Source organism: Centroberyx gerrardi, chromosome 5, assembly GCF_048128805.1.
Source record: "Centroberyx gerrardi isolate f3 chromosome 5, fCenGer3.hap1.cur.20231027, whole genome shotgun sequence".
Taxonomy (NCBI): Eukaryota; Metazoa; Chordata; class Actinopteri; order Beryciformes; family Berycidae; genus Centroberyx; species Centroberyx gerrardi.
In genome coordinates, this window is record NC_136001.1 from 4,915,001 (window position 1) to 4,930,695 (window position 15,695).

The following is a 15,695-nucleotide window of genomic DNA, read 5'->3' on the forward strand; positions in this document are numbered from 1 at the left end:
ACTAGAGACCCCTCCACTCAACACACAGACACACACAAAATGACACATTTGTTATTCCAGCGCCCTTTGTATTTTTATATCTCAGAGCCACAATATTCACATATTAGATTGGATTGGTTTTCAGTGTGGAGAGAGGATATATTTAATGAAGTTTGGGGCTCATTTCTTGTTGAAATCAAGGGTTTGAGTATGAAGTGCTGTCAAGGTCTGTTCTAGGGTGCAGTCACACCTACAGTTTGTTTTCTTTGGTCCAAGCCATAGTGGAAAAGTTGACTTTGTTGCATTATTGTATTTGGTTTGTTTAGACTCACACTGTCCAATTACAAGTGAACCAGGTCTTGTAAACAAAAGTCACATGGACTTAGAAGTAGTTTGTTTATTGGCTAGAGTTTTGGTAACCTGTCATCCTGCCAGGTTAGAGATTTTGACGGTGGGGCGGGGGGGGGGGGGGGTCAAAACAAATCCGATTCCAGTCTCTGTAACTTAAGCTAAGCATGATGGACTTGCCTGTGCTCTTTGCTGTAATTTACCTTCTCTGGTCTTCAAACCGGTTAAAGGATAATTCTGATTATTTTCAACCTGGGCCTTAATTTCCTAGTTTTTTCCAGTCCAGACTGCGGTTTGCCCTTGCTTCATTTTGTTATGCTAGACTACACTAGATGAGGACAGATGCACTAGTTATAGGCCATGATGCAAATTTGACCCATGTGATTGTAGCTTGCGGTCTGTAAAATAGAAAAATAACAATAAAAAAATGATTGGATTGGTTTTTCATGGGGTTAATAGGCATTTCCAGACCTCTCTGTTTAACACCCAGCTGCCTGCTGTGTTTACTGACACTAGAGATGATTTTGTCACATTTGCATACCTAAATGAGCATCTTGCAAGACAGAAAGTGAGAGAGAGTGTGTGTGCTCTGTTAATAATTTATGAGGACTAAACTGAAGGGAGCTGTGAGAGAGTTTTAGCTGCTCTGTAATGTTTTCGCATCCCTTTCTCTAAAAGGGCTCTAATCATCTGGGTAGAGTTAAGCTTTTTTTCTGCTGTCAGCATTTGAAGAGTGTCTACCACTTTGCGCATGTTTGTATGCAAGTGTCTGTGATCGGATGAAACATCCCTTCCCGTCCCACCGTGTCTCGCTGAAAGCTCCTGCGAGCGCCCTTATGTTACGACAGAACGTTTCCAAAGATGGATGTAGTTTCCAGCTCTCATTACACTTCATTCTGCAGCTTGAAATCGCTTGCTCTTTTGTGCTAAAGCAGTGTAATTGGGACCTGACTGAGCTCGTATTATTCTTGGCCAAGACTCTTGGCTCTGTTTTCATGAATCCGTGGTGCAGCGGCACACAGCGTGGATGCACGGGGCGTAGCAACTGATGTGGCGTCTGTCGTGACCAATCAAATCACCTCTTTGCCTTCCCAGGACACCAGCCAGTCCCGCCAGCCACTGTCATGAAAATATTTTGGTGGACGTATTTATCCAAAGCACCATACAGTACCATGAATGCATACATTTTTAGCATGGGAGGCCCCAGTGGGAATTAAACCCCTAACCCAGCCAGTTTGATTTGTCTGTATTCATGAATATGATTTTTATTTATTTATAATATATACAGTAGATTTTTTTATTATTAGTAGTATTATTGTCGTAGGTTTCAATGGAGAGTTTTACTGTCTTGTGGTCTAAATGCTGTTTCAGGGGCTTTTCCACCTGTATAAGAATACAATTCTGTACAAAACACTCAGTACTTGGAATTTTGCTGGCATGAAAATGGTCGAATTTAAAGATATTGAATGTTTGCATAAAATATCGGCTATTAATCCCAAAAAATATCGGTATTGGCTTTCGAAAACCCATATTGATCGAACATCTAGATTACAGGCACAGCCTAGCTCAACAGTCAATTATTTATTTTACCTTTATTTGCCCAGGGCAGGCTGCTCTGCTTCTGCAATGCCCTGCTACACAATTACCCAGTTACACACACACGCACATCTGGGAGCTGCCCAGTACTGCTATAGCCTTCTACTGAAGGCCACCAGAGCAGTCCGGGGATTGAGTGCCTTGCTCAAGGGCAGGTTTCTGTTCATTTGAGGTAAGCCTGACTCTGGTCTCCTCTCCTCTCCACAGATGACATGGAGGCCATTCCAGTCAAGCAGTTCATCAAACACATCTCTGAGCTGTACTCCAATAACCAGCATGGCTTCTCAGAAGATTTCGAGGTGAGTGGCAAAGTCTCTAGCGGACCACATTGCTTCATTCTATCAAAAGTCATTGCTCGTGGCCGTTTTACTTGGTGTGTTCTGGGGTCAAGCATCAGAGCAAATTCTCAGTTGATGTAACATTATTTGTTTATGTAGACCTATTTTGTTTGTTGATTCATTTCTTTTTGCCCAAATCCATAATCATATGTCTGCAAAACATGATCTTGGAATGATGCTTTCCTCTAGTGAGCTAGCGAGCTAAATGGCTACAGCTGTTTGGATGTGATGGGACAGCTAGCAAGGTAACCTTACTTGTTTAGCCTAGCAGAGCTAAAGTTAGCTGCTAAAATACTTCCAATTCCATCATAAGTTTTTGCTAATTCTTTTTACATTTTCCATCACTTTAATGTTAATTGTGACAGTTTTTACATGCATGCGCCACGATTAAAGATATTGTAAAATCAGTTTTGCCAAACATCTCAGGCTCATTCACTCCCATTCAGTTCCAAACGGCATAGAAAACAGTGCTGAAGACCTCTAATTTGGTTGGTAAAGGTAATCCATCCACTGTGAATGAGATGCTGCCAATTGCATCAGAAAGCTAATACCAGGCTAGAAACGTATACATTTTGAATGAAGTTCCATTCATACAATGTGTTTTCTAATGGTCATGGCAGATGGTGTTGAAGAGCTCTTTTGCTCATTTACAGTAGGTCAGTCCTGATAGTACATTGTGGAAACACACATACAAATACACGTATGCACATAAACACACTTGCTTATCAGATACTGAGGGCGAGGCTAGTGATAGCGGCTTCTGAAACAAATGAAAGAATGTGCGAGAGCAGGACACTATACCAGAGATCATGGCACGCTCCATTGTGTCAGATAAGAAGGAACTGTTCTCCTTATTCTCATGGTATTTCTAGAGCTCATAACATTATAGGTTTTTAAATGCATCATTATGTTCAAACCATACCTATCTCAAATATAGAAGGTTACTAAAATTCAGAAAAAATGTATTGTATATATGTATTTTTCACACCCAAAACCAACAAAATGATGCAGGTTGAAAGTAGAGACGGCAAGAGATAATGAAGAGAAAAAAGGATGCTCGCTAAATGACAGGTTATCTCAGAGAAAGAGTGAGAGTCAAGGTTCAAGCGTGGATGATTTAGCTCTATTAAAATCCTTGTTCGTTTCATCACACGGACCAAAGTTCCCTCTGTGTTTGCGGTCTGTGAAAAGTTCTTTTTTTCCCCTACTTCCTCCTTCTCTTGGCCCTCTCTCGTCTTGTTTCCTCCTCTCTTCAACCTCTCTGAATTCCTTGTCGCTCTTCCTAGAAGAAGGTGGCGCGGAGGGGGGGTGAGCTAGACCTTTTGAATGAGTTACCTAATCATGACAACAGAACGCTTACACACACTACACACACACATCTGAGCGCACACTAGTAAACAAACTAAACACACACCACCGACGTGCCCCCCTCCCCCTCCCAGGCCCTGTTCTTGGCTCGATGGATGCTGGGAAGTGCTTTCCGAAGGGGGCCCTCTTGTCCTCTCAAATTAAATGAACCCCCTGCTTCGTCCCCACCATCCCTCCTGGCCCAGTTCCTCCTCCTTTTCCCAGAATGGAGTCGGGGAAGCCAAGGCAACTGGAAAGCCTTTCAGATGGCTATTTGGTTCGCTTAGGTTCACATTGCCCAATTACAAGTGAACCAGGGCTTGTGAACAAAAGTCACATGGACTCTCAAGTAGATTATTTATTGGACAGAGTTTTGGTAACCTGCCATCCCACCAGGTTAGAGATTTTGGTGGCGGGGGAGAGTCAAAACAAATCGGATTGCAGTTCCTGTAACTTTAGCTAAGCATGATGGACTCGTCTGTGCACTTTGCTGTAATTTACCTTCTCTGGTGTTCATACCAGTTAATAACACTTTCTCACCTGGCCAAACGAACCAAACTAAGGGAAGAAATGTTCAAATAAACCGCTCCAAACATGCTTGGTGTGAAGCGTGTTCTTATTCTACTGTTGCACCCATTGTAAGTCACTCTGGATGAGAGAGTCAGATAAATACCAAAAGTGAAGAGAGGTTGGGATGAGCATTTTGTCTGGGATGGATTTAGATGGCTGAGCGCTGTGTGTTTTAAGGGCAGTAAGTGTTAAAGAGAGGAAATGGTGGCTGGAGTGGCTGCTGCATGCAGATCAGAGGTCAAAGCTAAAAACCCTCTCAGAGGAGATGTACCGATTCAGGATCGCGGGTCAGGTCCAGAGTTATATTCATTTCATCATGACGTAAGGAGCAAATTTGTCTCACGGCATCAGTCCTGTTCAAACATAGAACAGAAACGATAAGTGTGTGTGCATGCACGAGTGCGCAAGTGTCGATGCCTGTGTGTGCACGCATGTGTTTGGATTTAAGTGTCTGCGATAGTGTGCATACGTGTCTGTTTGGGTGCCATCTGGTGATCGCATCATCTGTCTGTCTCATAGCCAAAGTGTGACTTCAGTTCCAGCCCCGTCCCCTCTCTCTTCCCATCATACCTGCAACCCGATCTGCCCGCACACACCATAAACCCCCCCACCCCATCCCACCAAGGGCCCCATGAACACTCCGGCTATGCCCGAAATAAATCCCCATCCCAATTAGTATGATGAAGCCATGTTTAATAGTGCTAAAACAAGGCGGCCAGTTTGTAAAGCTCTAGAGGAAGAGGCGGAGGGGTCAGAGCCAAATGCAGCGCCTCCTTTCCCTGTCGGCCGCGCTGAGCAAGCAGCCAACAGCTGTTTGCTTGGCAGGAACGAGACATTAAACATTGACACACATCCACGGGCTGCTAGGCCGAGGAATCGCTCTCTGTCATTTTTAGGACTGTAAGCAACAGCCATGGAAGTAAGGCTCACACAGAAGACTAATTATGAAAAAAAAATATTGGAAGTACACAACAAAACATCTCCAGGGTGAATCCTGTAGTTGATTTTCAGTCTAAATTTGCCCATAACTCACGCTGTAGTCATTTCAGTATAGTTGTTATTTTCCAAGAGCATGTTATACTATGATTTATACCCCCAGGTCAAGAAAATAAATGAATATGCCAAACAAGGGGTGTAGTTTATCTGAGCACAAGCTGTGGCAGAAGGCACACTCGCTGTGGCCACAGAGAAAGAAAAAGAGAGAGAATGGAGAGGCTGAGGAAGTTGGAAACATCCCTAACAGGTATAATTAGGGTAGCGGCTTTTGTGTAGGGGAAGTAGACTGTTAAAGAGTTCTGATAACAACCCATGGTGGAAGTAAAACAGAACAGAACAACAAAGGCAAAATTTTGTCTCTCGTTAATGAGTCACGTGACAACATGCAAACATGTTTGATGATACCACTTGACACGACAGAAAGAAAGCCAATGTATAAAATGTAGCTAAATGTTCTTAACAAAACCTGAAACTCCAACCATCTCACTGTCCCTCTGCTATGTCCTCTCCTTTTTGTTTCCGTCTTTTGTAAATAAATGGCTTTGTGTCATATGCTGCATTCATGTCATATCAAATTTACCGGAAATATGAGCTGCTGACTGGAAAAATGATGAATTGCGGAAGTGTGTCAACACATGGCACTAATACACACACTAATACAATGAACTCCACCTATGAAGAGCAAGCAATATTCAGGGTTCAGAATGGACACTGGTTTTCTCTCCATTACCAATTAGTTACTTCTGCACTAGGCAACTTTGCATTTTGGCGGCTCCAAATGGTAGCAAAAGGTAACTGTTTGAACTTCAGTACCCAGAAAAATCCTGTAACATGTCAGTAAAGTGCACACTACATGCTCATGTTTCCCAACCTGGCCGGTCTGTGATGCTTTATACCAAAGGAAACCAAAGAGACGAGAGAGGCAAAAGATCTAACGTTGGTGAGTCCAGCTTTCTCTGGACTGAGCATTCGCACTCTGCTGTTTAGGAGACATTTTTGGATTTCACTTCAATTCGGTACTTCCTATGTGCAAAGAAGTGACCATACCTGACACCAGAATTTCATTTGGGCAAAAAGGGCGACTCTACAGCATCTCAATTAGGGGGGATGAGCCGCTCTTCTCTGTTGCAGCCCCATTTGGCTGGCTGCTTGGCTGTCTTGCTGGCTGATGGTTAGGGTGACTAGGGTTACTAGGGTTAGGCTTAGAGCTTTAACGTTTTTCTCAAGGTGTAACCAAATCCAACAATCTGGACAGTAAGTATTCAGTTACGTCAAGTGAATGAGCCTGGAGCAGCTGAACACGTACAGTCATTTTTCCAGGCACAACTGGAAATGTACAAACTGTTTGATAAGTCTACAGACATTGAAGAATGACCAAGGTGTGTGTGTGTGTGTATGTGTGTGTGTGTGTGTGTGTCCTTCCCCAGGAGGTACAACGCTGCACTGCAGACATGAAGATCACATCAGAGCACTCCAACCACCCTGACAACAAGCACAAGAACAGATACATCAACATAATGGCCTGTGAGTACACAACACCTGGACCACACATTCTGAAGTACACACTCTGAAGTATACACTTTGTAATATATGGCTGGTTGACTGGCTGGCCAGTTGGCTCGCTGGCTGGCTGGCTGTAGGGTCAGGATTACTAGGGCTAGTGCCAGAGTTGGTGTTGTTCTTTTCTAGGAATAACACCAACTCTGGCACTAGCCCTAGTAGGTGTTGTTCTGTTCTAGGAATAAGCTCTTTCTCCATTAAGGGGCGTCAATCCAGCTACTTCAGTCTTGGTCCATAGGTCACTGGGCTAGGGTTCGGGTTAGGGTTCGGGAATTAGGGTTAGCTCTCGAATGGCAAAGGCCAGCTGTCAGTGGTAGTGGCGTAGATTCAGTACTTCATCAGCCTGTGTTCCCTCCTCAGATGACCACAGCAGGGTGAAGCTGAGGCCGCTGGCTGGGAAGGACTCCAAACACACCGACTATATCAATGCCAACTATGTGGATGTGAGTGGTTCCTCTTACACATCCGTTCATCTATTGATCTGTGTCTGTATGTGTGTGTGTTTCAGAGACTTTTAGTTTTTGAGATGATTGCCAAACCTCTGCTTTTTGTTTTTTCTGGTGCATAAATGCCAAACACATCTGTATCTCCCTTCCCCTCTCTTTCGTCCATCAGGGTTATAATAAGCCTAAAGCCTACATTGCAGCCCAGGGACCTCTCAAGTCCACCTTTGAGGACTTTTGGCGGATGGTGTGGGAGCAAAACGCCGGCATTATCGTCATGATCACCAATTTAGTGGAGAAAGGCCGGGTATGTGCCGACACTTAACGCAAATGCAGTTGCAAATGGAATCACATTTCCAAATTTCACAAAGTGTGATGCATACATGATGTTATCACAGATGTTATTACATGTTGTGTTATTATGTTATTACGAACTTTGCGTGTTTGTGTGTCCTACAGAGAAAATGTGACCAGTACTGGCCAACAGAGAACAGTGAAGAGTACGGCAACATGGTGGTCACACTGAAAAGCACCAAAGTGCACGCGTGCTACACTGTCCGCCGCTTCACCCTGCGCAACACCAAAGTTAAAAAGGTGAGACAGGAAGGGAGGGACCTGGACTTCCTGCTTGGATAGGAAGGAACTCTGGCGTCCTTGTGGATGTGCACGGAAGAGGGAGTCCAGTCAGAATATTTACGATGCTTTGCAGACGATGTGATTGTATGCCTTTAAATGATCTGGTTTCAAATTGCACCATGGGTCGATTGAGTTAAATGAGTGTGGCAAGGTGTAACACTCTCCATGCCTTTTGATTTTGATGAATTAATTCATTCATTCAATTTGATTTTTTAGTTTTTATCATTATAATAAAGAGCAAAGATCAAGCAAAACTTAACAGAAATTTAAAAGCCAAATCTAAAAAAATATCACATTCAAGACCAATGTTCCCTTTACGCTGATGCTTTGGTGACCTACGACTAATAATTTATCACATTAAGCAAATATTAACATCTTGTCAGTCTCCACATGTAATAATTTATCACATCAGCCAAATAATATCTTTTCAGTCATCAGTCATTGCCCCACTTGTTTTTTTCCCAGAGGTTTTGTGGATAAGGGACGGACTTTACCATAGCTTAGGGTTTCATGAATTGACGTAATTGTGCTTTCTTCATCCCCCTCTCTCTTGGTGCTCCCCAAATGTTCTCCTCTTTAATCAAACCAACCAACATCTCTTCCCTCTCCTTCCTTCCATACAGGGTGGGAAGGGTAACCCTAAGGCACGGGCCCAGAGTGAACGGACGGTGCTCCAGTACCATTACACCCAGTGGCCAGACATGGGTGTCCCAGAGTACACCCTACCCGTCCTCACCTTTGTCCGCAGGTCCTCAGCTGCCCAGACACACGACATGGGACCCATGCTTGTCCACTGCAGGTAACGCCTCTCTACTGCTTTAGCTTCACCTGAACCCAGCCTCCTGGATCACTCTGGCCCCCTTTATACTAGGCATTAACATGCATCTTGCATCTGGACTAGGTCTAGATATGAGTTAGCTCGATTATATTTACACCTGACATTAAAAAGCACTTCTAGCGCATACACAGACAAAAATTTACGTATTTCAGCCCTTGGTTCTCACCAGCGTTGGGAAACACAGCAGTGTTCTTTGTCCGCTGCTGTGCATTAAATAAGTATTTTAACATATTTTGTGCGTCTGGACATTCCTCTTTTCTTGAGCATTTTACAAGCTGTGACATTAGTGGACCATTTCACATTGTCATGGGCTAAAATGCATTATCCAGAGATGGAACTACCCAAAAATAGTATACTATTTAAGTTGTGATGGGCATGAGAAGCTCTGCTAGGATATTTCTCTCACTCTGCAAACTTCAGTGAAGGCTTTACCTCATGTTTGCCTCCCAAACTGTGAAAGTTCACAGAGAGTGCATCACAACATTGCCCCGATATATTTAGCGTGTTCTCGCCCTCAGGGCGGACTAATTAACCATGTCATGCAGGTCCAGACTAATTTTCCGACACGCTCATCTGAATCTTGTTAATTTTATGCAGGATACCACGCTGAGCTGAATCTGGTTAAAATTCTGCAGTTTTTCACAAACTGTAGGATTAAATTGCTTACCAAGTACCAAGCAAGTTCATCCTTCATAGGTTTGTAAAGAATAAACAATTTTTTGCGATTCTAATATGTCTTGTATGAGAATATGACTTGCAAACTGCACTTTTGGCCTGACATATTTGTATAGATACAATTCCCCCCTCCATTATTTCTAATAAAACATAGCACAAAGCAACTTCTACCTGATAACTAAACACATACCTTTATACTTTTGAAAGTTAATTATATAGCCTACTTTTACTACTGAAGCCAGTCGCAGTTGCCAGCTTGTACTTAAGGGCATTTTACAGTAAGCCAGGCAGGGAAATTATCGGTAATTTTCCATTGAGTGTAGCCCCCAGGGGAATGAGTATGAGGCTCTCTGCTATCATCTGTGCTGCAATGTTCGATAATAACTTGTCACACCGCCTCGTTGCTGCGGCTGCAGACACACCGCACACCACTCAGCCTCGCTCATTACTACCATTTTTACCGGCATACTCACAGACGTCTACTTGCTCATTATTCAAGCAAAAGACCACACAGAGGCACACACACACACGCACACACACATACACACACACACACACACACACACCCTGCTGCTTTAATGTCCCTCCTTTGCCTCATTAACTCAACTCAGAACCTTAAAATGAGTGGAGGTCACGTTGGTGGGTGTGTGTGTGTGTGTGTGTGTGTGTGTGTGAGAGAGAGTGCACACATGCAGGTTTGTCTTGGTAGGTGTGAAGGATAGACTTTTATTAGAATGTGAATTACAATACTGTAATTCCTTTTTTAAAATGTTTATTTTAATCTCTATTAACATTTGAAGTTTGTTAACCATAGAGTGGGGCATGTCTTTGAAAATGAAATGTCAAATGGCTTTTTCATTAAAGACCCCATGAAATGGCATCTTTACTTCCTGGATTTGATGCATTTCCTGTTGAAACAGGATGTTGGGGCGGGACATACTGCAGTGAGGAATCATTCAAAAGTCTAAACCAATGGATTGAGTCAAGCAGAGAAAGGCAATTTTATTTGATGGGAGGGGTGTGGACGGGCGGGATTGTTAAAAAATCTGATGGTTTTATTGATTAGAAATTTGTATTTATGCCTATTGGTGCAGCATGAGGTCACCATGAAAGATACTTTGTTTTCCAGGAAGTAAAAATAATGGGAGTTCATTTTATGGGGACTTATATATTGTATATTTATATTATACACGTATTATAATATTGTCAGCAAATGTTCATAATAGTACATAAAAATTCAATTATTGCATTTAAAGACCCCATGAAATGTAAAATAACTTTTAACCTTTTTGTCGATGTTGCTGGACTTGACAAAAAAAATGTTGATTTCTATAAATTATCAAAATCAAAATGAACAGGCCGTATCTTTCCAATACACAGCACATTTCTGTTAATGACTCATCCTGCACTCGGGGGCGGATACAAAAATTTCATCCAATGAAATTTTGCTAACCATTGGAATTATTCCCCCCACCCCCTGGCTATGTTTTTTCTAGCATGCAAACTCAGTTTAGCTAGCAACATGGGATGAAGGAGTGCTTTTGGCTGTACTTCTTCTAAAACTCTTTTCCCAGTAATAAGCAGGTGTGGAAAATGAATGAATGAGTCCCAGTGAGAGACCTGGCCAAGAAAGCAGCATCAAGACAAGCAGAAAAGTTGCAAACCAACAACATACAAAGTGAGAATACAGTCAAGTCACATAAAAGAGAGAACAAGGTAATGTCTTCTGTAAAAGCTCCCCAGAAGACACTAACCTACTATCAAACCAGCAGTTTCATGGGGCCAGACCTATTTTAAATCTTGACTAAACAAAGCAAAGACAGCTTCTTACTCAGTCTGCAATAAAATCCACAAGAGTTTAATAGCCGCGGTGTTTGTTCCTATTGATAAACCTTAACTGTTATTAGGTGGTTCCCATAGCCAAAAGAAATAGGGTGTTTTCACATATAGTTCTTTTTAAAGGAACCGAACTCAGTCCTTTTGAACCAAAAAGTGAACCTGCTGCATATGAACTCAGTCCTCTTTGTGTTCACAATGTAAGTGGACTGACAAGAGGACTCAGCTCTCTTTTCAGTGGGAATCAATTGGATCACAAAACGGACCACAAATGAATGAACATTTGGCGTGTTCACACATTTTAACGGCCTTGCCTTCAAAGCTGCTGATGCTCATGCAAAAGTCCACCTGTCTTATCGCATGTTTAAAATGCATTATGTCCCATAGATTACCCATTTCTTTTAGGAGTTTCAATCGTTTGTCCTGCTGTCTGTCTCAGTGTGTTGGTGCTTTGTGTTGCAGTGCTGGAGTGGGTCGGACAGGGACGTACATTGTCATCGACAGCATGCTGCGGCAGATCGAAGACAAGACCACAGTCAACGTACTCGGCTTCCTCAAACACATCCGCACCCAGCGTAACTACCTAGTCCAGACTGAGGTGTGTGTGTGTGTGCGTGTGTCTGTGTTTGAGTGTGTGTACACATGCACACACATTAAAGGTATACACCAAGTTTTTGTGAGATTGTCCAGTTGGCTAACTTAGCCGTTATGAGATGGCGATGGACACCAATATTGCCAAATATTAGTTCCTAGTTCCACATTCTCATCGTGGAGGAGAAGCTAATAATCACTGCAAACATGGCGGGATCTTCGTAGATAAACTGCTGCAGCAACAGCAACGATTGTCCTCTGTTGATGTTGATGCATGGCAGAGAATAATAATAAAAAGGACTCTTACCTGTGTTTTATACATAATGCTATCCCATCAAAACGCATGTGATTCGCCCACAAGCGGCTGATTCTAGGAGGCTCTGCTGTTAGCATGGAGCACCAGAGCAAACGATCTACCGGGGACACATGGATCATTTTTGGAATCAAAAATGTCAAAAATCCCACCCTACTATTTTGTGAACAAGGCATTGTAATAACTAATAACTTCAATAATTTTCCCCGTAGAGTTTTAGCAAGTTCGCTGATTGTCTTCCCTGGCGGCAGCTCCTTCTATTTAGCTTATCTCTGTTCTGCAGCTCTATTGAATTCTGTTCAGTCCCTTTTTTCTGTGGAAATAACTCACAGGGCATTCAGCCCATTCCACCGACTTTTGGCACTAGTGTTATTATCTTTTTGTTTCAAGCCAAACTGCATATTGCATCTTTTCAGAAGAATGGCAGGTGCATGTTCAGTGTGTGTGTGTGTGTGTGTGTTAGGGTTAGACCGATATATCGTTTTGATGATACTGGCCTTATATTAAAAAACAGATCTGGTCCAGTCAGTGTCGTCCACCACTGATATGATGGATATGATGCAATTTGATTGATTACATATTTATTGTAGTATCCTGGGTTTCAATGGACAGTTTTTGTGTCCAATGGTCTCAATGCCATTTCAGAGGCTTTTCCATCCTGACAAGAAAACAATTCTGAGATATATTGGCATGAAAATCATAAAATTTAAAGACATTGAATATCAGCACAAAATATCGTCTATCAGCTTCAATCCCAAAAATTCCGGTATCGGCCTTCAAAATTCGAACTGTGTGTGTGTGTGTGAGCATACAGTACATGTGTACTTCTTCATGTGTACCGGCGGTTGACGTTGTCCTTGTTGTCTCTCGCCTGTCGGTTGTCTGATCCAGGAGCAGTACATCTTCATCCACGATGCCTTGATGGAGGCCATTTTGGGGAAGGAGACAGAGGTAGCGGCCGGCCAGCTTCACAGCTACGTCAACAGCATCCTGACACCAGGACACAGTGGCCGGACACGCCTGGACAAACAGTTTAAGGTGAGGGGACTAGTGGGATTCAGTTTCCATTTCATATTGTAGCAGAGGTGTGGCCAAGTCAACTTCGCTCGAGTCCCAAGTCAGTCTCAAGTCTTGAGGCACAAGTCTCAAGTCAAGTCCCAAGTCTAAATGTAGATTACCAAGTCAAGTCCAAGTCAAGTCCATGTCATTAATATCAAGTCTAAAGAAAAAATGTAGAACACCAAGTCAAGTCAGAACAAATCAAGAGTCCAGTATCAATTTAATATCTTAAAGAAAACTTTTCAATGCAATATGGTTTTAATAGGATAAAAACTTGGTAAGAGCATCATGAGTTTGATTTCTATAATCAGTTTCAGCTTCAATAAATTAAATCATTCCATACAAATTCAGAAAACAGAATTTAAATTCAGTCGTCTGCTGGAACAAATCTCATCACTTTCAATCTAAGTCATTTGCACAAACATTAGTCATATAACCATCTGAAATTATTTTCAGTCTCAGTCGCTCTGTCTTTGTTTTCTCTCTTTAATACACCCTCTTTTTCTTACTCACATTTTTTGACCCTTCTCCTTCTCTTCCTCTCCTCTCTGTCACAATTCCTTCTTTCATGTTTTTCTGTGAGAACCACCCAGCAAGCTTTCTCTCTCTCTCCTGGTCTCCCTTGCAGGCAGACAAATAAAGGCCTAGAGAAGGAATTAAAACAGTGAGAGGTGTAGTGGAAGAAGCCGTTCCTCTGTTTCTTTTTTTTGTGATCAACTTTTTATTGATTTTCACAAAAACATGGGGGGGGAGGGGGGAGGTTACCAACAAAGCATTTATATGTTTGAGGTGTAAAGTATTGAGTCCATATCTGGGTATAATGGAGCAGTGAAATATTACATTCACATATACATATATATATATACATGTATACATACAACTATGAAAATACCCATATCTAAACAAATACATAGATGGTAGTAGATAAATGAAATGAAAAAAAGAAAAAAAGAAAAAAAAAAAAACACTCAACGACAACAAAAAATTATATATACATTACATATATAGCCTACAATATCAACATATCACATCATCTCGGATTCTACAAAGGAATTTCTCCCACATTTGTAAAGTGGACTTCTTGGCCTTATTTAATCTGGCCGTATTATATTCCATATTTACAATGTCGTCTAAATAATTTATCCAGAACCTTTGAGGTGATAGCTGAGGACTGATCCATAGCTGTAAAATAGCTTTCTTAGATGCCGTGAAACCTGCCATCAACATTTTCCGTTGGATCATAGTATATCCAAGGTCAGAGTCATCGTTTAATAAACAAAAGTGTGGTGTTCTTGGGACATTGATATCAAGCAATTTAGACAGTTAATCCACCACAAAAGTCCACAGATCTGCAATTTTGGGGCATTCCCAAAACATGTCGATAAATGTACCAGGTAGGGCATTACAGATATTGCAATTATAGCTAGGAATTCGATTCATTTTGAATTTTCTATATGGAGTTGCATATGCTCTGTGGATAGTTTTGTAGTGGATCAGCTGATGAGCTAAATTCTTAGAAGTTTGAGATAGATTAAACCAGATTGTATCCCAATCCAGATCTTGATTAAATGTCGAAAGTTCCCTGTCCCATAGCTTTTCTATGGATAAACCTTGAGCAGAATTATGTAATAAAGCATCATAAATAAAAGAGACTCTGCCTCGTAAACATTCAGATGGTTTTACCCACTCTAACATTGAGTGGACTGTTGGTGGACGGTCCCACGGCACATCATATGCTCTGAGAGCAGAGCTGTAGATAGACAAAATATGATGAAGCAGGAAGATTGAATGAAATTTGGAGGTTCTGAAATGAACTTAGGACACCATACATGTCCCCAAACGTATTGATGCCCTGAGAGGACGATAATGGATTTTGAAACGGCTTGCCACCAATACTACCTAGTTTTAGGTGATGATTGGTCTGACCAAGTCCGGTAAAAAGTAAATCTTGCAATCTATGGGGCTTTACCATAGATTGCGTCTTCTATACATCTCCAAGGTACTTTAGATTGGGGATCTGCCCAAATGTGTAAAGCTCTTATTTGGAATGCCCAATGATAAAACTGGAAATTTGGTAGGGCAAGGCCATCATGTAGTTTGGTTCGCTGTAATGTAGCTAGTTTTATTCTTGGGCGTTTACCGCTCCAAATAAATTTAGAGATTAATGAATGGATGTCTTTGTAGTAATTGGGAGGAGGCAATAAAGGAATCATGAAAAATAAAAAGTTAACCCGGGGTAAAATGTTCATTTTTACTATATTCACTCTACCTTGAAGAGATATTGGCAACCCATTCCATCTTTGGATGTCGGTCTGAATATTTTGTAAGACCTTAACAAAATTTTCTTTCACAATCCTTGTAATCGTTGAGTGTATGTGAATGCCTAGATAAATAAAAGAATCTTTAGTCGGAATACATGGGGGGATATTAACAACTTTTGCTGTATTGTTGAGTAGTATCAAAATAGACTTATCCCAATTTATCTTATAACCTGAGAGATGTCCAAACTTATCAAATAGCTGTAAGACTTGAGGGACTGAGGATTCAACATTGGATAAAAACAAGAGTAT

General features: G+C 41.7%; 1 protein-coding gene across 1 annotated transcript in view; it reads left to right on the forward strand.

Moving 5' to 3' along the window:
* LOC139923744 (receptor-type tyrosine-protein phosphatase gamma) overlaps positions 1-15,695 on the forward strand; it is a 316,355-nt gene that overhangs the window by 286,288 nt on the left and 14,372 nt on the right. The window contains exons 17-24 of the mRNA XM_071914574.2: positions 2,131-2,222; positions 6,602-6,698; positions 7,095-7,177; positions 7,350-7,484; positions 7,637-7,771; positions 8,437-8,612; positions 11,625-11,760; positions 12,958-13,104. Of these exons, the coding sequence (XP_071770675.2) occupies positions 2,131-2,222; positions 6,602-6,698; positions 7,095-7,177; positions 7,350-7,484; positions 7,637-7,771; positions 8,437-8,612; positions 11,625-11,760; positions 12,958-13,104 (1,001 nt within the window). The remainder of the gene's footprint in view (positions 1-2,130; positions 2,223-6,601; positions 6,699-7,094; positions 7,178-7,349; positions 7,485-7,636; positions 7,772-8,436; positions 8,613-11,624; positions 11,761-12,957; positions 13,105-15,695) is intronic.